Raw genomic sequence first — 22,178 nt, 5'->3', positions numbered from 1 at the left:
CTATACATACATCTCCGGTGATTTCCAAATTGAGTGTGACTAAACACTGGACTCCGTATGCTTTTCTGCTGATAGGAGTGGCAGCCCGCTGTGTGTTGCCTGCAGGCATAAAGTGATGAGTCAGCGCTGACTATTTCCACAACAAATTGGCTGAAAACTTGGAGACACTCCCCAAGGGGACAGAGGTTCTGTGCATAGGAATTATAAGGACCCCCCCTTAATGTGTGGTATATCATGAGCACAAGTGACTGGGTAACTATTCGTTATTTTGTCTAGCCAAAGTGCTAAAAAGTATTGATATTACTGTGATTAACAGCAGTGTATATAAACAGACTGTTCAAGCCTGATTAGTATTTATGGTCTAAAGTGAAAAACCTATGGACATATTTAAGTACTAGCAATATCTCCACTAAACATCATTATTCTCAGGATGTCGGTGAACAATTATTATTGAACTTTTATTACTATAGGCTTATTTGGTGCGTATGCAGAGCTAAGTATATGCAACAGATAGAGCATTATTCACATTTGGAGGTCCACAATGTTGAAACACTCATAATTCAAGGTTTTTTATTCACTGGGGTTTTTTTTATATAAAGCAAATTATATATAATAGATGTTCTAAAATATTTTTATATGTGGAATTAATATTAAATAATATGTGTATTTGACATAAGTATTGGAGTTCTGACTGATATTTTCTGCCATCTCACAATATCATTAAGCACAGAGATACTTCTATCTTCATTTTTGTTCTCTAGGAAAACAGGAAGCCCTAAACTCCAGTGAGGGTTTAGAGGTCAGGAACACTCAAAAGATGTTGCTTCTTGTAGTGTCATCTCATGCCCCATGGCATACCTATGGCCTACTGTAGCGGGTAAGTTCAGACGACCTATGGGAGACTGAAGTGTTGCATACAAGTTTGCTTTTTATTCCAGAGTTGAAAAGACATAGCCAGTGTAATGGATTCTTACATAAGGCAAACACAGTTCAGGAACAATAAATCAGCTTACATGAGACAGCAGTTCAGATAGGCAGAGTATTTACAGCAGTCATGGTTCAGATTGACCAGCATAGAGAGAGCTGCTGAAGGTGCAACCTATCCCTCACATTTCCACTGACTAACTCAACTTACCAGGTTTTTATATCTTAGCTGGTCTTAATTAAGGTACGGGTGTGGTTCCTCCCTGGCTACAGGAGGTTAACCCTTTCCTCAGAATGTGGGAGAGACCCACACTGTCACAACTACCTATTCTGGCCGTTTTTGAGTTGGCAAGGAAGCTAAAAAAAAGTAAGAAACTTTGTATCTGCAACAAATGTTTCAATGAAAGGGTGCAAATACATTTAGTTTTTTTCTGTATGCAGGATAAATACTGGCTACCTTTGCATGTTTAGACACACCCCTCTAAAATTTAAATCTTTCTGCACATTTACATCTGCCGTACCTGCAGTCCAATATGGTTTTACCAAGATGCAAAGTTACAGGATTTTTTTTGCTTTATTCCCAACTAAAGAGCCAGCCCCGTTGTGAGGATCCACACACAATTCTCTTTCCTGCAAAAAATACGGCTTTCTACGGTGAATTTATATTTGTGACCTGGGCTGCCAATGTTTGCAATTGAGCAGTCACATGCCTATTATATTCAGCTTGCACTTAAATGACCCCTGTCCAGCCTATCCATCTGCAACTTATGCTATGGAAACTAGCATAGTTCTCACTCTACATCAGCCCCAAAGTGATTGTAGGTTAAAACAACCAGAAGAGCTTTTGAAACGTCTTGCAATAGCAGAAACCATTTCCGTCACAACAGACAACATACTCAACAAAATGAATATGAGAGCCAAGGTTCAAATGGAATGTTAAAAGCTTCAAGCCACCGGGAGTTTACATGTACATCAATATTTAGTACATTATTGTATATATAAACATATTTTACCATGAGAAGTTACTATACGATCTCTCTAAGAATGGTCCAGATTTAATGAAGACACACATTTTGACCTATTGAAGGGGTAAGTGCTTAAATTCAAGTCAGGATTTTGTAACCTTCTATTGTTTCAAAATATTCCAGTCCTTTAAATGTAGACTATGTGCAATCATCATGACAAAGATATGTCAAGGATTTAACCACTAAAATTGCAATGTCTTACTACTAACAAAACCTTTACTTACCCCCTAGTAAAATAGTCTTGGACTAGTTTAGGAATTTCAAATAATATGGCTTTCTCAGTCACATATGCATTTGTGTCCCAGTCTGCATGTTTGTGATGGTGCATTCATGTCCGTACAGTATTTTGCCTGCATTAGAATGCCATCCAACCCTACTACTATGGAAACTAGCATAGTGTCAGTACCAGCAGTCAAGGATATGACTGGCCTGCTTCCAAACACTCAGCGGGTCACTGATTGTTGGCCTTCCCAATCAGAACCCTCAACAGAACCAAGCTAGGCTCAGGCTAGAGATAACATAGCACCTCTCACTGGTGTTACCACTAACCTCCAGCATTGGTGACTCATGCAGGGACACAACTATCAGCCAACCACTAAAAAAATGTGTCTAGTGCCTGAGTATCCATTGTGTTTCCAGAAATGCTCCTGCATCAGTACTATACTTTCCAGTAGTTTGCTTCCAATGAGGTGTTTCCATGCAGAGCTCTCATACCAGTACTCTGTTGCTTTCACAGTGGGAACCAACTACACTGGGTTGCAACTTGGATCCTCACTGACTAAACTCCATATCCTCTTGTGGGGATCCCTGGTGAAGATTGGTGGGGGTCTTAGACTCCACACCAGTGTATTTGGTTGTGCCAATTTCACCTATTTGCATTTATAATCTATCTGCATGTGTGTACTGTGATACACTTTGAGCTCCAGGGTTATTGCATTTACTCTGTGTATCTCATTGCATGCTACGCACTGTTTCCACAGTGCCATCATATCCGTGCCTACAGTGCCAATACATTTGTGTATGTCATTGCACAGTACATACTGTTTCTACAGTGAGAACACATCCGTGCCTTGCATGCTACACATTGCTCCCACAGTGCCATGAGCTCCGTGTACCTTATTGCCTGCTATACATTGTTATCCCAGTGCTTACTCCTCTGTGTACCTTATTGAATGCTAAGTACTGTTCCTAGAGTTCCAGCACATTTGTATATCTCATTGGATGCTACGCACTGTTCCCACAGTGCCAACACATCCGTGTACCTTATTGCACACTATGCACTGTACAAACAGTGCCAACGTATTTGTGTACTGTACTGCACGTTACCAAACTACCACCTCTCGGAATATAACAGCTAGACCCCTTTTGGTGTAATCTCCCACAGAAGCAAATTCCCAAGGCTTCACAGAAGGGACCTGGGTATGGTGAACCCAGTTCTCTTCATTATGCTTACATTTCTGAAACTTCATCTCAGTAGTCTAGTCTTGAGAACTCCTCCTCAGTGGATAAAGGGTTTTCGAGTTGGGGTTCAACATTTCCTCAAAGCTTGGATAGTTAGAGGCGCAATAGGAAGTCTTACAGCTCAGCTGTCAGGATGCGTCCTGGGATCGGCTGCTACTCACCTCCTTGCCGGCGTCCTTGGGCTTAAATGTTCAGTCGCCAGGAGTGGAGGTGGAGTACTTACCCCTAGTAAAATATTCTAAGGTCTTGGACTAGTTTAGGAATTTCAAATGTACCCTCAAATTTAGTTTCTCCCAATTCGAGTTCCGTGTCCTAGGAAAGGGCTTCAAGAGTAGTACCCCAGGAGGGGTCTCAAGTTTCTCACCCCAGGAGGGGTTTTCATGTGTTGTATCCCAGGAGGGGTTTATACGTATTGTACCCCAGGTGGGGTCTTCAGGTGTTATGCCCCAGGAGGGGTTTTTGAGTGTCATACCCCAGGAGGGGTCTTCTGGTGTTATACCCCAGGAAGGGTTTTCGAGTGTCATACCCCAGGAAGGGTTTTCGAGTGTCATACCCCAGGAGGGGTTTATAAGTATTATACCCCAGGAGTGGTTTTCAAGTGTCATACCCCAGGAGGGATTTTTCGAGTGTCAAACCCCAGAAAGGGCTTTCTGGTGTATTACCCAAGGAGGGGTTTTCAAGTGTCATACCCCAGGAGGTGTTTATAAGTATTGTACCCCAGGAGGGGTCTTCAAGTGTTATGCCCCAGGAGGGGTTTTTGAGTGTCATACCCCAGGAAGGGTCTTCTGGTGTTATACCCCAGGAAGGGTTTTCAAGTGTCATACCCCAGGAGGAGTTTTCTGGTGTAATACCCAAGGAGGGGTTTTCAAGTATCATAACCCAGGAGGGGTCTTCTGGTGTTATACCCCAGGAGGGGGTTTCAAGTTTCATGCCCCAGGAAGGGGTTCCCAGAATTATGCCTCAGGAGGAAGCTTGGAGTGGTCTGCCCATTCCAAGTGGGGACTTTCCTTTGTCTACTTTTGAATGCGCTTCGCAAGCTTCAATTTCTCAGAAGTTCAGTCCTAAAGTTTTTTGTACCAAGCAAATTCCCCAGGGAGCAGATAATTGCATGGAAGGTCTAACATTCATGATTACAGGAGTTTTAGAGTCTATGAAGAAAAACGAAGCTAAGACATTAATAGAAAGCTATGGCGACAAAGTCTTTAAGAATATTAGCGGTAAGATCAATTACCTCATCATGGGCCGTGATGGTGGAGAGTCCAAACAAAAGAAAGCAAGAGCTTTGGACCTAAGATAATTAATGTAGATGGCTTGTTTGAATTAATAAATTCCTCGCTCAACAGGAAGTCATCTTCTGAGCATTTTATCTCAATGGACAACAACTTGTCTAATACAAATTTTATCTTGGCACTGGATTCTACCCATTCTGGTGCTCTTCAAGGATCGCCTTCTCTAGTCCCATCAGTTCCTGGTGTTTCCGGTCCCAATTCTGCTTCACTTAGTTTTTCTCTGGGGCTTTTTCAACTAATACCAACTCCAATTCTTCTGAATTTTATTCTGGTTCTTCTGTTGATTTGAGTGAAGAACATCAATCAAGTTAAGTTGAGTCACCCAATCATCGGTCCTAGGAATCTCTAGGTGGTTTTGTCTCTGTCCCTAAAGAGAATTTTGTAACTCAGGACTCGTCTGACACTTTGGTACCCATAATCTTCAAAGGAGAAGTGCCCCAATATACCACATTACTTAAGCATTATGACGCCCTAATGAGAGCTGATCTGTCTTGTGGTATCACTTCCACCAACCTTGTCAAGTTTCTTATCATGAACTTCAGAGGAAGAGCTTTGAAGTGGGCTAACCCACTCATTGAGTCCAAGGATCTAATTCTACAAGATGTAATGAGTTTCAGTACAGCTCTGATTAAAGAATTTACTCCTTTGTGTCCGTCTTCAAATACCTATTCTGACAATGGTTCTAGTTTGACTTCACCACCCTTAGACATTAAACTCAGATATACAGCTTTACTCCCTTCCCAAGACTATACGGTACAAGATCAATCAGTCCGAAAGAAGAAGTCTCGAAGAACTATTAAGAACCAACAATCTGATACTATCAGAAATGGTTATACTTCCCTCTGTTCATCTCCAAAGTCCTATGGGATTTCTAGTCATATCAATTCTTCCTTTCTTCCATTGGATACGGACTTGGAGTCGGAATTTGATCCTACACAAGGCAATGCTCCTTTTTTTGAAGATCATCTGTTGTTTGATCCTATCCTTCTGAGTCGTGTTCCCCCAGGAGCTACCTACGAGAACTACAACTGTTCGGAAGAAAATTGCATCCTATTATACAAGATATCAAAATAAGATTGGTAAATCTACAGTTTCTCATACCAAGTCTTAAAATTGTTTACACTTTTCTGGTATCTTTAGCTTCTAGGTTTTTTAAAGTTTTTCTTGTGCAGTTCCTAGGTGTCCGCAGTCCACCCTGAAGAGGGGGTACTGTTAGGATGTGGCCTGGGATCGACCTATACTCACCTCTGCGCTGGCGTCCTTGGGCTTAGGTGTTCACTCGCCGGGAGTGGAGGTAAGTGGTGGCTGAGTATTCTCCCAAGGGTCTGCTAGGGCTTCCAAGCATCGTCCTGGTTCCCATGGTGGTGGGCATGGGCACAGCCATGTTCATCCATTTCACCTGACTAGTCTCTCCCAATGGTAATCCTGTGGTCACTCAGCTGATCCTCTGATCCAATGACCAACTACCTAAGGGTATTTAGTCTGACTCCAGGAACAGAAAGTTGCTGTTAAACTTCACTTTCCCAGTGACTATGATGCCCGAATTTGTTCCAGGTTACTTTTCATATCGTATCTCACAGCTACTCTGCATCTGGCTCTTTAGTGCTATTGGAGCCAGCTTGCATCTCCATCACCTGTGCCATCCTGAATATATCCACATCTGGATTCCTAGTTACTTTTGTTTTACCTCAAGTTTTGCTTCAATTAATCCTCTTGTTTTTACCCAGCTCTGGCTCATTTACCAGGTTCCTGTGTCTCCTTCTGTACCATTCCCAAGCACTAGTTTCAGTAACTTTCCCTGCATCTGGATTCACGAAGCACATTCCATTATCCCCACGATTGAATCTATAGTGTATCAAATTCACTAACCCACGTCTGAGTGCTCAGCACAGTTATTGTACTCTGTGATTGAATCTACAGTGTATCAAGTTCACTAACCTGCATCTGAATTCTCTAAAAAGTTACTTGTATTCATTGACTGGATCTACAGAGTGCCTATGCACTAACCTGCATCTGAGTTACCTGTACAGTTATCTCCATTCCGCAGCTGGATCTAAAGAGTGTCTGTTCACTACCCTGCATCCAGGTTCACTGTACACACAGGGGTAAATTTACTAAGATTTGTGTCATTCCAAGATCGCTATCTCGGTGAAAATATAACTTTTTTGCAAATCGGGATTAAAGTCAGGTGATTTGTTCATCTTTTGGGGTTGAAATCGAGTCAGTTAATACCACAAATTCAGCCGTTTTTTTCACTAGAATTGAATTCACCATCTGCTCAAATCGGAAGTACTTTTCATTAATTTCTGCTTAAATCGAAAATTTACCATATTCCTTTTGCTACATTCGGCCGTTTTTACAGCCAAATCGGGGAGTCAATAGAAGTTTCAAATGCACCACCTCAGGGTAAATTTACTAAGATTCATATTGATCCAAGATTGCTATTTCGGGTGAAAATATCACTTTTTTGCAAATCGGGAACTTACTATCTTTAAAGTCGGGTGATATGTTCATCTTTTGGGGCTGAAGTTGGGTGAGTTAATGCCGCAAATTCTGCAGTTTTTTTCAATAGAAATGAATTCACCATCAGCTCAAATCAGAATTACTTTTCATTCATTTCAGCCTAAATTGTGAATTTACACTATTAGTTTTGCTATATTCGGCCGTTATTACGGCCAAATCAGGGAGTCAATAGAAGTTTCAAATGCACCACCTCTTGAGCTGTGAGTTGCCATCAAACATACACAAATCAGTGTGACTTGTGTATGTTTACTAATGAATAGTGTGTTTTTAGGGTTCTTTTTTTGACCCCTCCAAAAGCCTAACTAGTCCCGGACTGGTCAGCCAGTCCTGGTTCCTAAAATTATGGGGAACAAAAAGAGTAGGGTTCCACCGTAATATAAGAACCAGCACCTGGCTGCAGGGCCAGTGCTGGTTTTAAATATAAGGGGAAAAAATGCACAGGGGTCTCCCTATATTTAAAACCAGCACCAGACCCAAACTGACCAGGGTGTAATGTCACAGCCAGGAGACCCTATTACCTGGTCTCAATGGCCAAAGCATTCTCACCCCAAGCTGGACAGGCCAAGCCGGGGATCTCAAGGGAGGTGGGGACCCCCCAAAAAAGGGTTTCCCCCTCTCCCGAAATACCAGCCTTGGTCTGAAGCCCGGGGCTCTTCCCCACACCCCTGGAGCGGTGGATATGGGGGTAATAAAATATTAAATAGTATTAAACCATTGTATTTTGCAGAGGAACTACAGGTGACAGCATGCCTGCCCTTCGGCACTTGTGGAACTACAAATGCCAGCAGGCGTCTGCCACTCGTACCCCCACTGTAAAATAGTTAAAAAAGACACAACACACACACCGTTGATAGTATAAATTCATTACACACCTACCTCAATCACACATCTTTACCTGCTGTCAGATGTTCTGTCCCCTTGTCCACATAGAATCCAATGGGTGTACCTGAAAAAAAGTTCCTATACTCGCCTCCATCCTGGCGTCGCTCTCCGTAGCATCCACATTTTTGGCAAAACAAAAAAACCACGTACGTGAACCAGGCCGAACATCTGTAAGTGTATGCCGTTACATATACTTACACCTCGTAAAATGACAGATGACCAAAATCATCTGTTATTTCTCACGGGACGCTAGCCAATCAGTGGCCACTTCACATGTAGCGGCCGGTCATTGCTGGGACCCATGTGGAACCAGCCAATGAGCGGCCACTACATGTAAAGCGGCCACTGATTGGCTAGCGGCCCGTGAGAAATAACAGATGATTTTGGTCAGCTGTCATTTTACGAGGTGTAATTATATGTAACAGCATATACTTACACATGTTCGACATGGTTCGCGTAACACATTTTGTTGTTTTGCCAAGATCGTGGGTGCTACGGAGAGTGACGCCAGGATGGAGGTGAGTATAGGAACTTTTTTTCAGGTACACCCATTGGAATCTACGGGGACAAAGGGTCAGAACATCTGGCAGCAGGTAAGAATGTGTGAGTGAGGTGGGTGTGTAATAAATGTATACTATCTACGGTGTGTCTGTTGTCTTTTTTTAACTATTTATTTTACAGTGGGGGTACGGCTGCCGGCCGCCTGCTGGCACTTGTAGTTCCACAAGTGCCAAAGAGCAGGCATGCTGGCACCTGTAGTTCCACTGCAAAACACAATAGTTTAATACTATTTAACACTTTATTACCCCCTACCCACTGCTCCAGGAGTGCGGGGAAGAACCCCAGGCTTCAGACCAAGCCTGGGGTTTCAGGAGAGGGGGAACCACTTTGTTGGGGGGTGTGTGGTTTTTTTAACAATTTATTTTACAGTGGGGGCACGGGTGATGGCCGCCTGTGGGCACTTGTAGTTCCACAAGTGCCAAAGGGTAGGCATGCTGGCACCTGTAGTTCCACTGTAAAATACAATAGTTTAATACTATTTAGCACTTTATTACTTCTGTACCCACTGCTCCAGGGGTGCGAAAAAGAGCCCTGGGCATCAGACCAAGCCTGGGGTTTCGGGAATGGGGATACCCCTTGTTTGGGGGGTCCCCACCTCCCCTGAGATCCCCGGCTTGGGGTGAGCATGCTTTGGTCATGGAGACCCAGTAATAGGGTCTCCTGGCTGTGGCATTACACCCCGGTTGATTTGGGTCAGGTGCTGGTTTTAAATATAGGGGGACCCCTACGCATTTTTTCCCCATATTTAAAACCAGCACTGGCCCTGCAGCCAGGTGCTGGTTCTTAAATTACGGTGGAACCCTACTCGTTTTGTTCCCCATAATTTTAGGAACCAGGACTGGCTGACCAGTCTGAGGCTGGTTAGCTTTTTGGGGGGGGGACCCCACATCAATTTTTTCATAAAAATGAATAATTCAAATTAAAAAAAAAAACAAGCAGCCTGCACATATTTCACTGATATGTGCAGGCTGCTTGTTCGGGAGAGAAAGTCGAGCAGGCAAATCGGGAGTTCAACACGGACAGGATCAATCAAATACACCATCAAACAAAACCGGGAGCATGGTAAATTTCCAATTTTTAAAGTGAAAAAAAGTCAGTTTTTGATTGATCCTGACTTGAAAAACGGGACAAATCGGGACCAAAATGATTCTTAGTAAATTTACCCCCTAGTGTCTCTGTGTCTGGATTACTGAGCTTCCTTTACACTACCCTGCGTCCAGATCTTCCGAGTTACACAAAGCATCCAGTATCTGACCTTCCATTATTCCTCATCACTCCCAACTAGTCTGTGCCTGGATCTCCTGTGTCACTTTCTGGTGTATCTTGCCTCTGACTCTTGCAACGTTTCATAGAGCATACCAGTACATCATTCCATTAATTAGTGTAATTCACTAGTCTCCTCGTCACTCCGAGGTACCTAGCCAGAGGGCCGCGACCTACTCACTCAGTGCAGCAAAACCCAAATCCCAACAGGAGGCGTCACTGGTGAAGACCACCGAGTGAGTTAGACTTTGCACCTCTGGTTAGGTCTAGCCAACACCTGGGTTTGACCTTTATTGAGGTACCTAGTACCGTCAATCCTTTAGCTGTCTCTAAGCCATCTAACCTACCAGCTCCCTGTCCTCCACAGAGGAATTCCTTGTTCCAGATTGTGACGGTGATGGTATCTTGAGTTGAGGAAAGTCAAGAGCTCCTCCAGGAGACAGTTGGTGAGGAGAGTCTTGCAGTATTCCTTCTGCAAGCCACTGTTACTGAAGGATAGTCCTGGTAATGTTTGCTCAGAGGGTACAGTTTTGATATATTCCTAAAACATACTACTGATGTTTAGGGACATTGCCTGGCTCTCTTTTCACAGGAGAATATATGTTAAGGGAAATCTCAGACATAACCTGGTTTCTCATGGGAGGGGAGGTGAAGAGAATTGATCATTTAACATTGAGGTGTCCCTTTAACCACTTAACTGACGATTTTTCTGGCAAAACCGGTCTCAAATTGCCGGGTCCGCAGGAGAGTCAGAGGAGATCTGTTCAGCACATGTATAGAACAAATTTCCTCTTCAAAAAAGCAGCAGGGCAGTGGAGTCACACTTTGTAAGCTGACGCACAGCTGTCTGTGTTCGCATGCCATACGACCACGTCAGTTAAGTGGTTAATGCAGTGGTTCCCAAACTGAGTCCTCAAGGCACCCTAACAGTGCAGGTTTTAACAATATCCATGCTTGATCACAGGTGGCTTAATTAGTACCTCAATTTGATTTAACCATCTGTGATAAGCCATGGATATCCTTAAAACCTGGCCTGTTAAGTTTGGAACCCACAGTTTTACTGTAATGAGGGAGTATCAAAAGTTTTGAGCTATTGAAACTCCCTCATTACATCAAAAAAACAAATTTTGGGGGGCTTATTTACCCTGAGTGGGTTTATGGGGCTCTCAATAAGTTTCCGAATTTTGATTTAGCCACATTGTGTTTATTTTACTTCACTTGGAATGCACAGTGTTTCATTACAATTCTTTAGGAAGGCATGCCTTGCGAAGCGGTAGTGGGTGATGTCTTGCACAAGGTTTGGAAAATAAGGGATATGGGCAGTCAACAGGTGGAGGCTGCAAGCTGGAACAGACTCTGAAGTGGCTTGAGACCCCCTTAAATGGTGCAAGAAATCTGTGAACTCTCAATTTATGCCTTTCCTATTTACTTCATCCATCCATTTACATACTAAGGTTTTGTATATACTGTAAGTGTTTTGCATAGAGTTAGTTTCTCTTTGCCTGTTAATTAGAATGCCATATATGGTTACATTTCTGTATAGCATAATTTAAATATGCTGTCTTAGCAAAATGTATATATATTTTTTGGTTATGTAACCATATTTAAATATTTGTTATACTTTATCAATGAGAAATATACTTTTCTTAAATGGAGATTATGTGATTGTGAAGCTATGATACAGTGTACGCATGGGTGGCGCAAGGGACAGGCTGGCAGAGCAATTGCTCAGGGCGTTGTGGCCTGGGTGTGCAGACGCATTCACTAGGTCACACCCGAAGGCACCACCGGGATATGCCATCACGCCTAGCATTCTGGGAGGTGGGGTGCAGTGTGAGAGAGGAGCCGCTTAGCCACACCTCAGTATAAGGCGTGCTTCAAGTACAATGCAGGCTACTGAAGGGGGCATGTGCACCAGTCTGAGGAGGGGACATACCAGGTGAGGACAGGGACAAGATGTGGGGCACAGGCTGGTGAGGAGGGGACATGTTAGGCACAGACTGGTAAGGAAAGTGTCATATGGAATCAGGGGGTCATTCAGACCCGCTCGCGAGCGGCAGGACGCTCGCAAGCGGGTCGATGTTCCCCACTGCGCATGCGCTCGACGGAGGGAGCTCCGTCGTGCGCATGCGCGAGACCCGGCGAGCGACGGGCTCACCATCGCTCCGGGTCTCGCACCAAAGGGGGCGTGCTGTCGATGTTGATTGACAGCACGCCCCCTTTGGTGGGCGTGCCTGCCAGACGGAGGCGTTCTCATGGGAACGCCTACCGTCTCAAGCCGGCCCCACTGATAGAGCCAAAATCACTCCAGGGCTTGCGGCAACGAGACCCTACCGCAGGGTCTCCGTCGCAAGACTGATTGTCGCGATGGTCAAGACCATCGCGACCATCATCATGGACGCTCGCTATAGCTGTGGGTGGTAACCCACAGCTATGCGAGCGTCCATGAGGACGCTTCAAAAAAATGTAGGAGGGCCCTGATTCAGAGCGAGCGCTCTGGTCAGAGCGTTCAGCTCTGAATCAGACCCTCAGACAGGTGAGGAGAGGCATAGACTGGTGAGGAGGGGGCATGTGCGTGCAGGTATGTCAGGAGTTGGTATGTGGTCTACAAGCTTGTTATTATCAATGAGCAGTATATGGATTATACAGTAGTGATGCAGAAATATTAAGGTGAAACCGGTTTCTTTTTATTATTAAATTGTTATTGGGGACTGTTATTTGCTTATTATTAATTTGTGATATTAAAAATATAATTTTCTCACTTAATGGGACAGAGTTAGGGTAGGGCATGTTGACTCAGGGGGCAATATAGCTGTGCTAATGGGGGACAAATAGATTTGGGGGAAGTGGGAGTTTCAGGGGGGCAATTTGACTGAAATGGGGTGTGGGGGACAATGTTTGGAGAGAGGGGGCTCAGGGGGCAAAGTGACTGCTATGGAGGAAGGGGGACACAGAGATAAGGAGAAAGGGGTGCTCGGGGGTCAATGTGACTGCTATGGGGAGGTGTGGGGGACAAAACTATTTGGGGATAGGGTTGTTCAGGGGGCAATGTGACTGCTATGTGAGCTGGAGGGACAGAAATATTTGGAGAGAGTTGCTCAGGGGCAATGTGACTGCTATGGAGGGGGAAGAGTGATATGAAGGAAAGGGGGCTGGGGGAGAGATGAGTCTGCTATGAAAGGGGGGCATAAAGATATGGAAGGATAATGTGACTGCTGTAGTGGGGAAGGAAGAGAGATATGCAGGTAGTCAGATATATTAGGGGCATAGATATGGAGGAACTAAAGAGGGAGATATGGGTGGAGGGATCTCAGGGTGTGATGAGATAGCTGTGGTGGGGTGAGGCAGAGCTATGGATGTAATGAGCAGTAAGAGAGCTATAGAGGGGGTAATCAGAGACCTATGGAGGGTCAGTGAGAGATATGGAGGGGGTAATGAAAGAGATACTATATGGAGGAAGGGAGCTATGATAGAGACTTTTGCATGCTAGTGCTTTATGTTGGTTGGCAGATTGAGATTAAGGGGATTAGAATAAGAGGGTCAATTAATGGCCCACTAGCAAAACATTAATTGATGGGACTGAATGGTCGGAAGGGGGGCTAGAATGTTCACTCATTGGGGAGAATTTAATTCTGCTCAATGGAAGCGATGTGCTGTTCCAATATGGCACATTACATCTGCCAGCATCCCAAGTTTTCCTTCGCAAAGGAAAACCTTGCAATGTCAGCACTACCATAAATGGCCAATATCGTGGCACATCGCAAAGAATTGAATTGCCCAATTGTTTAGCTTTTCAAGAGGTGTTTATTCTATATATCTTTTCCAGACAGGCCCGTAACCTTCCAGGATTTATACAACGGAACTTAGAATACCAGCAGGCAGCAAGTACAGATATGACATTATTTAATTTGGTCTTGTTTATTGTATGTAATTTTTGTTGTTGTATGTGAATCAATATGGCAGTATGTGGCTATGGGGGCAGTGTATGTGTGAGGCACTGGGGGCAGTGAGTGTGAGAGGCGGGGGGAGTAGGTGGCTCCAAAGTTAATTCTCACACTTGGGTCCTTATTCAATTAGCGGCGAAAAGTCATTTAGTCAAACTTATCGCCATATTCAATTGCAAATAGTTTTCGCGTACGCGAAAAAGCAATGCAAAGTAATAGGTGAAAAAGATTCGCCTATGAATAAGTGTTGGAAAAAAGAGCAAAATCGCTATTTTGGGGTGCAAAGGTGGGGAAACTACTCTGCACCCTTGGGACAGCCCCCCAAAGGATAACTGCATCAAAAAAATGCTTACAAACATGAGAAACACCACAAAAAATGACTCAGAAAAAGGGGGCAAAAAAGTGCAAAGTGGGGGTACAAACTTAAAAACTAGCGAAATAGCCATTCGGGGGGTCTGCAAGTAGGGGTGAGGTGTATTTTTGATTGCAGGTGCTTGCTTCAGGTGTTTTTCACGATTTTTTAAACTTAACTTTAGCGACTCTAAAATATGCTAGCACCCATTTTCAAGTACCCCAAATTTGACAGGACTACTTATATGCCCTCAAAAATACAGCAAAATCTATTCTTCACCACTTTTGGAAATACGCTAATTAAAAGCAATTGACAGCTGTTAAGTACCCCAAATAGCTTCAGTAGGGCTATTCAGGGACTTCTATATTGGTCCCCAATGTTAGTGCATCTTTTTGGGGGTGTTAGGGTGATTTCCCCATTTTTTACAGCACTTTCAGCCTGTTTAAGTTTCGCCGGGTTGTGTTTTTGCTTGTTTTGTTGGTGGGCGCATGTGCATACAGATTAGTGTGTGCTATTAGGGAAAGTTAGAGAAAACAAGGGCCCTCATTCAGAGCCGTACGCTCTGAGCAGAGCGCACGCTCTGAATGAGGGCCGCCCTCCATAAAAATGGAGCGTCCTCCTGGACGCTCGTATAGCTGTGGGTCACCACCCACAGGCTATACGAGCGTGCAGTTTGATGGCCGCGATGGTCGTGACCATCGCGACCATCGAAACTGCGAGCCGGAGCCTGCGGTTGAGGTTTTCAACCGCAAGCTCCGGAGTGATTTTGGCTCTATCAGAGCCAAAATCACTCCTAGTGATGTCAGTGGGCCGGCTTCTGACGGGAGGCGTTCCCGTGGGAACGCCCGTCAGGGAGGCACGCCCCCGGCACGCCTACCAAAGGGGGCGTGCTGTCAATCAACATCGACAGCACGCCCCCTTTGATCAGACACAACGAGCGAAGGACTTTCCTTCGCTCGTCGCGTCTGGCTCATGCGCACGACGGAGCTCCCTCCATCGTGCGCATGCTCAGTGCAGAACATCGACCCACTTGCGAGCGGGCAGCATCCATTAAGTACAAGGAGAGGGCTGAAGGCAGCCCAGCAGCTGACGGAGTGCTGAGCTCATCCCCAGAATAACATAAAATGGGGACATGACTTGTGGACACCCCCCCAAAACAGCATCACACAGGGCATGGCCTAGCAGGAACAAGACCACGCCCCTTTTGGGGCACACGCAGGGATTCCAACTACAGTAATGTTAAGGGGTTATCAACGGGGCATCAGAATGATTTTATTTTTGGGGAAGCAACATAAAATCGTTCCGACTCCCCCCCCTCTTCCTCTCTCCCTCCCTCTTACCTGAATGAGCGGCGGCCGGCCGCCACAGTCAGGGGCTGTGCTTTATAGCAATAGGCTGCACAGTCCATGCACCACATGGAGATGTAATGTTCGGTGTTTTAACTTAAAGACCACACTTTACACCTCCTCCTCCATGCGGTGCAGGGACCGCGCATCCTATTGCTATAAAGCACAGCCCCTGACCATCCGCGGCCGCCCTCCACTTCTTTCACATGCTTGGGGGGGGGGCGAGCCAAACTCCTCGTCCCCCCGTTCCGACGCCCATGCATATCGCATAGGTAGATTTTTAAATATAAATATTCAGCTTGCTCTCATTAAAGTCAATTCCATTCCTTTCAGTAGACCACAGTTGTTATTCCCCTTAAGACGTATCTTTCCTCCATATGATTAGCATATTTAGATTTTAAATACTTTTCTCCAACAACTCAACTTATAAAGCTAATAAAACAAGTGTGGGAGGATTTGCATTGTAGAGACACAAAAAAAGGGAATGCTAATGTGTGGAGTTGGACAATATAAAAGCTATGCGGGTTCACCTCTGTTCCCCATACTGAAGGGAAACTGATATATCCCCTTCCGTAGATGTACCCCCCTGACGTCATCAGTTATGGTGCATACACACGGTCAGATCTATCAGATGAACGATGAACGATTTGAACAACTGAACGATTTCAGACAGTATTAAAATTAATGGAATCGTCCAAATCTGACTGCAAACACATCAGATGTCAGATATTGTTATCTGACATGCGGGAACGCACATCGTTTATCGTTGCAGGCTGACATGTCAGATTTTATTTCAGATATGAACGATTTTTAAAATCATTAGCGTTCATATCTGACACAAAATCTGACCGTGTGTATGCACCATAACTGTCCAACATCATTCCCTACTATCCACGTGGACACATATGTGAGTGAAGCAAACTACCCAGCCCGAAGCGTGGCGAGCGAACAAGTTTCTCCTTTTGGTGGCCTTTATGGGCATGGAATCGCACTTCCGCCCACACTCTACGTCACTTTCAGGTACTTTTACTGAAGGGGAACTATACACTACCCTCCCATAATGCTTTAGGGCCTCTCCCTCTATTTGGGTTACGGGGTCACGCTGCTACGTCAGAGCTAATAAGAAGAGGTTACTGGAGCGTACGTAGCGCAGCATAATCACGCCGCAGCAGCAGGCCTAACAACGTGGTTTGCGTGGGCAGGAAAGCCTCAGCTTGTCTCACACAGCAGCCACCAGGCCGGAGCGGAGAGAGGAAGCGCTGTAGCCGTCTGCTCATCACATCCCCAGCAGCTCCCAGCGGACAGACAGAGGCGCCGCCATGACGGACAGATACACCATCCACAGCCAGCTGGAGCACCTGCAGTCCAAGTACATCGGCACCGGCCATGCGGACACCACCAAGTGGGAGTGGCTGGTGAACCAGCACAGGGACTCGTACTGCTCCTACATGGGCCACTTCGACCTCCTCAACTACTTCGCTGTGGCCGAGAACGAGAGCAAGGCCCGGGTGCGCTTCAACCTGATGGAGAAGATGCTGCAGCCGTGCGGGCCGCCGGTGGATAAGCCGGACGAGTCCTGAGACCCCTTGCCTGGGAGTAGCGGCGGTGGACGGCTGTGTTCGCTCCTGTCTTCCCGGAGCTTCCGGACGCTGCACTCCTTCCCGCCCGCTGCCGGGACTGTGATACCCGCCCCGCACACACACACACGGGGCTGCCGGGACACTGACACCCGCCCCGCACAAGTGGGACTGTGACTCTCTGTTGTCTCTCATTTGTATCATTGTGTATTAAGAGTGGCTGGTATTATATCTTATATGTTCATTACATTTTCAACCAGGCTGTCATGTGCTGCTTTGTTCAAACGATATAATGTCTGTGGTGCATTTCCCTGTGGGTATAGGCCGCCCCCAGGAGCATTGCTGTCTTCTCACTTTGTAGTGCTGCCCACGACATCAATCCACTGTAACTGAGCCCTTAGCTGAGCTGGTTTTACCAATATCATAGGATAACAATATGACTGACTTGTGCCACACAGGGATAACTTATGATATCTCATTAGCCAATCTACCCTCTTCCCCGTGTGATATCGGCGGTATTTCAAATAACCAATTATTTTTTTTTGTTAAATCTTATTTTTCTTCTGACTGAGGTTGTATTAAACTGTTTAATGCTATTTCTCACTTCCCTTCTGTGTTGTTCTTAAATGCTATTTCCTTATTTCTCCATTGGTACAAATGCTATTTTTGTCTCTTGCTTTATCCGGTCACTTGTTTTTTCTTCTCACCTTTATATCTCCTGCTTGGTTTGGTCTTCTCTTATGGGCTGATTTAAAGAGTATTATGCCAGTTTGCATCGAATTTTCAAATATATTGATGTGCACAGATGTGTCCTCAAACATTTACCCTCAGTACGCCTCGCAGTGCAATTTGCCTGGCGTGAGTTAGCTGCCAGATCCTGTTCAACTTTTTTAAGCTGGCTACACACATGGCGATCTGCACACGATCAGCTGATGTGTACGATTTGTCTTGAAACTCTCCCCGGCAGCTTTGAACACGATCTCCACACAATTTGGTGTCCAATCTTCATACGATCTCTCCTGCATCCAAACTTTCACAGTGCATCACCTCCTAGATTGTCAGATCTGCCCTACTGCACGGAAGATCTGACGATGCGATGTGCGATTAGTGTGGTCGCGTATCGTATTGTGAATGGGGGACTCACGATTTGGCCAAATTTTTTCACGGTCTATCGTTCCAATGTGTCGGAATTGGCCAGATTGGGTAAAATATCGCTATGTGAGTGGCCAGCTTCAGTTTCGTGAGTCTTTATTTGCTGCAGATATGTTTAATGCTGGTCATACACTGCCAGTGTTGCCAACTCTGAAATGAAAAATAAGCCCAATCTAATCAAGCCCGATATATTGTGGTGTGGGGGTAATTTAATGAAAACCACAAACTTTATTGTTCATTTAAAATGCATATAAAGGTTTATTTGCAAAACAGGGCTTTTCTCTGCTCTATGAATATATCCCATCGTGCAGAGTAAAGTGCTGGGCACTCGTGGCCTGATTCAGCAGGACCGAATTGCAAAGCTGCACACAAGCAGGTTTGCAATTCCGTCTTTGCTAAAATGCAAATGCAGCAGGTGGTGTCTGACTCCTCCTTGCTACATCTGCGATCTCTGCTCTGCAACTGCCATCATCGGTTGCAATGGTTACATCTTTAGTCAGGCTGCGGTAGTTGAAGCTTATTGCAGCCGTGGCCGGGTCCTGTCAGCCTGCAAGACTAGGAAGTCTGTGTCCATGGACACATATCCTAGCCTTGCCACTCCTGGGAAAGTGGGGGTAACATGCCCCCGTTTCTGGGAATGCAGGCCGTTTCCACACTAAGCAGAGGCCTACGGTGGCCTGCGTGCGATATTGCAGGGACCCGGTCTGCACATGTGCAGATTCCCAAACAGGAATATCTGATCAGCAGCACAGTAGTGTACACTGTTGCATCAGGCCCTCAGTGTCTGGTAAAGTGCTAGATCCAAAGGGTAATTTGAACAAACCCCATAAAACAAAATAACTGACATACTGGAAATTGTAACTTCTATTGATTGTTCAAACAAGTCATGTTCTAGTAAGCCAAGACTATATAACTATAGTATATACTGCATACAGAGGGAGAGAGACAGACAGATAAACATAAATTGATAAATGGATTGATGAAGCAGCTATATAACGTGCTTACCTTATTACTGGGACCTGGCTACACAAGCCCAAAAACAAGCTACCTAAAAAAAAAAAAAAAAATGAAAGCACAAAAACATGCAACAAGCAGTAATCTAAAAATAAACAAGCTACTGGAAAAAAATAATCCTAATTCTGCTTGTTATAAGCAGACTTGAAAACTATGACTGCCAGATAAAATGTCTGTCGGTCTGACAGGCATTCTATCTGGCAATCTGACACCCTGCAGATATCACACGGTGTATTGGCCCCGATATCAGCGCTCAGACTCCGGGAAGGAGACACTTCCCTGTTCATTTCATGGAAATGAACAGTGGAAATGTCTGTCTGCATGTCTGCGGGCCGTAGCTAGGCAAACACATGTGGCTGATGTTTAACATACAAAATATTGCATCGGGCAGGCATGCTGAACAATCCGGCATGTCAGACCGATAGTTTACTCTCTGTTGCCCACACACACACAGTGCTGATATCGGACGGAACAACCCAATAGTTGTATAGTGTATGCCCAGCATAAGTCGCAATGTGACTAAGACGCACCAGCAGACTGTGCTGAATAATTTGATATGTGACACTTGTATATTGAAGAGGGGACAATACTTCTTTATGTCATATTGGCTGAAAATATGCTTTGTTTTTTCTTTTAAGAAAAATCATATGTACTGTATGCCCGGGAATGGACCTGTATTTTAACACTATGGTCCTCCTGATGTCTAACATTTAATTCTATTATCTTTTTGAAATATACACTTCATTAACTTTTGGGGCTTATCTGTTCTTTATTTGCTAAACTAATATTGTTTAATTCTAATTTGTATATATCTAATAATGTGATGACCCAAAGGAAATCTTACTACATTGTAAATGACTACAGACCCCCATACACAGTGCGATAAAGCAGCCAATCCGATGGATTGGAACGATATCGCTGCTATATCGTTCCATTTGTGGGTATGATATCAGCCAGTGCTTGCTCCCCTGGGATCGTACATCGCTCCTCCACATCTTTCTGCATGTTCATTTGGTCTGGGGGAGCGATGTACAATCCCATGCAGCACTATGGGGGTGGGGAAGGGGGATGCCGGCATATCGGGCGGTCTGCCACCTGTTATGCCGGCCGTTGCATCGCAAGGTGCATATCGCGCCGTGTATGATGGTTTAAGTCTATTGATCAATGTACGGCCAGAATGTCTGCTACAGCAATGGAAAATCCAGCATTGCGACAGTTTATCATTAATCTGTAGATGACACTGACTGGTATGGGTAAAATCATATAACACCACAATAGAACAATATGATTTCAGTGTTTGTGGTTTTTGTTTGTCATTTTTGCATATACATAAAAAAAAAAAACAATTTACCTATTATCGGGTTGGGTGTCAGATTGGGTGATATGGGCTTGCTCCTGGAGGGCCCCTCATAAATGTTGCATGGTGTCCTCCCTGTACTTGTAAATGCCTCAGAACTAATGGTGCATTGATGCCAGTGTGAGGAGCTAACCCAAATGCAAGCAAATGGCTGCAGATGAATCCAATTCCTATGGTGTGTAATTAACCATAAAAGGTAAACGGAGCCTTGTGCTGTCTGGCATTCTGTACCTTACACATTTCCATTTTCTATGGCATCTTGGGAAACCCTTGGATTTTGAGAAAACAATTATTAGGCAAATCTAGGGTCTGATATAGACTTGTACACCAGTTAAACCAGTTTTTTTGCATTAATGTTTTGTGTTAGAAACCTTGATCAATCACATTTTAATGCTTTCTAACATTAACAAACCAAAATTATTAGGGTTTGATTTAATTGATGTCTTTCAATAAAGCAAATTTTAAACTAAACATAATTAAAACATGCAAAAGCACTTTTCTGAGAAAGGCACAAACACAAAAAGGAGTTAAGCATTAGGGCTGGAAATGTCACTGGCATTAAACATTTTGAATAAAAACACTAGTTGAGAGGCCTTGTCAGTCCCCAGTCTGTTTCGAAGCTTCGACTGAACTAAACCGAAAGAAGAAAAAAATATTTTACACTAGCTGAAGATGCTTGAGCAGTCAGAAGTTGTTAAATTAGGGAAATACATTGAGGTTAAATTTCGTTTGCTCATCCACCATTCAGAAGATGATACTTGTGACGCCACAGAGACTTAAGGGGGGTATCCACTAGACGATTAAGTTGAACGATAACGATAAAATTGTTTGAACATCGTTTGAAAATTTGATCTTTTAGACATCTATCATCGTGCAAACATGCTGGTCAACCTGATGATATAGTCAGGTTCAGCATGTTTGCAGATGATTGATTGCGCCTGCACTGAACGACCTATCGTTCAGTGTGGGCACCCTGCAGTTGTAGTGAACGATAACGATATCGTTCAGTCTTTTCACTGTCTGGTAGCGGATACCCGCCTTTAAGGTGCCTACACACTTACCGATTTTTTTTTTTTTACACAATTTGGCTGACTCCAATGCATCAGAACGACAGATCGTGTAAAATATGTCCTAAGCATGAGTCTCCACTCAAAATGCGCATCCCTGCTGGTCGTACATCGCTTCTTCAGATCTGCTGTGCTGTAGGGCAGATCTGACAATCTTAGTCACGATGCATTGGAAAAAGAAGGATGCACGATAGATCGTTTGTCACATTGGACGCATTTTTACACCAAATTGTGTGCAGGAGCTGCCGGGGAGAGTTTCAAGGGAAATCGTACACTATGTCAGATCGTGAGCAAAGCGGTGAGTGTGTAGGCAGCTTAAGGGGTAAATTTACTAAAGTGAGAGAAGTGGAGATGTTGCCCATAGCAACCAATCAGATTCTAACTTATCTTCTAGAAGATGCTAGTTAAATGTTAAGTAGAATCTGATTGGTTGCTATGGGC

General features: G+C 44.5%; 1 protein-coding gene across 1 annotated transcript; it reads left to right on the top strand.

Moving 5' to 3' along the window:
• The first annotated feature begins 16,680 nt into the window (after positions 1–16,680).
• On the top strand, positions 16,681–20,066 carry SF3B5 (splicing factor 3b subunit 5). Its single transcript, XM_088455385.1, has one exon. It carries the CDS (start codon positions 16,890–16,892, stop codon positions 17,148–17,150), a length of 261 nt encoding a protein of 86 aa, XP_088311511.1. The 5' UTR covers positions 16,681–16,889; the 3' UTR covers positions 17,151–20,066.
• Positions 20,067–22,178: the final 2,112 nt, after the last annotated feature.

This window comes from Taudactylus pleione, unplaced genomic scaffold, assembly GCF_031769625.1.
Source record: "Taudactylus pleione unplaced genomic scaffold, aTauple2 ptg000006l, whole genome shotgun sequence".
Taxonomy (NCBI): Eukaryota; Metazoa; Chordata; class Amphibia; order Anura; family Myobatrachidae; genus Taudactylus; species Taudactylus pleione.
Note: the sequence above shows the minus strand (reverse complement) of the source record. Positions and strands in the feature narration are given on the sequence as shown.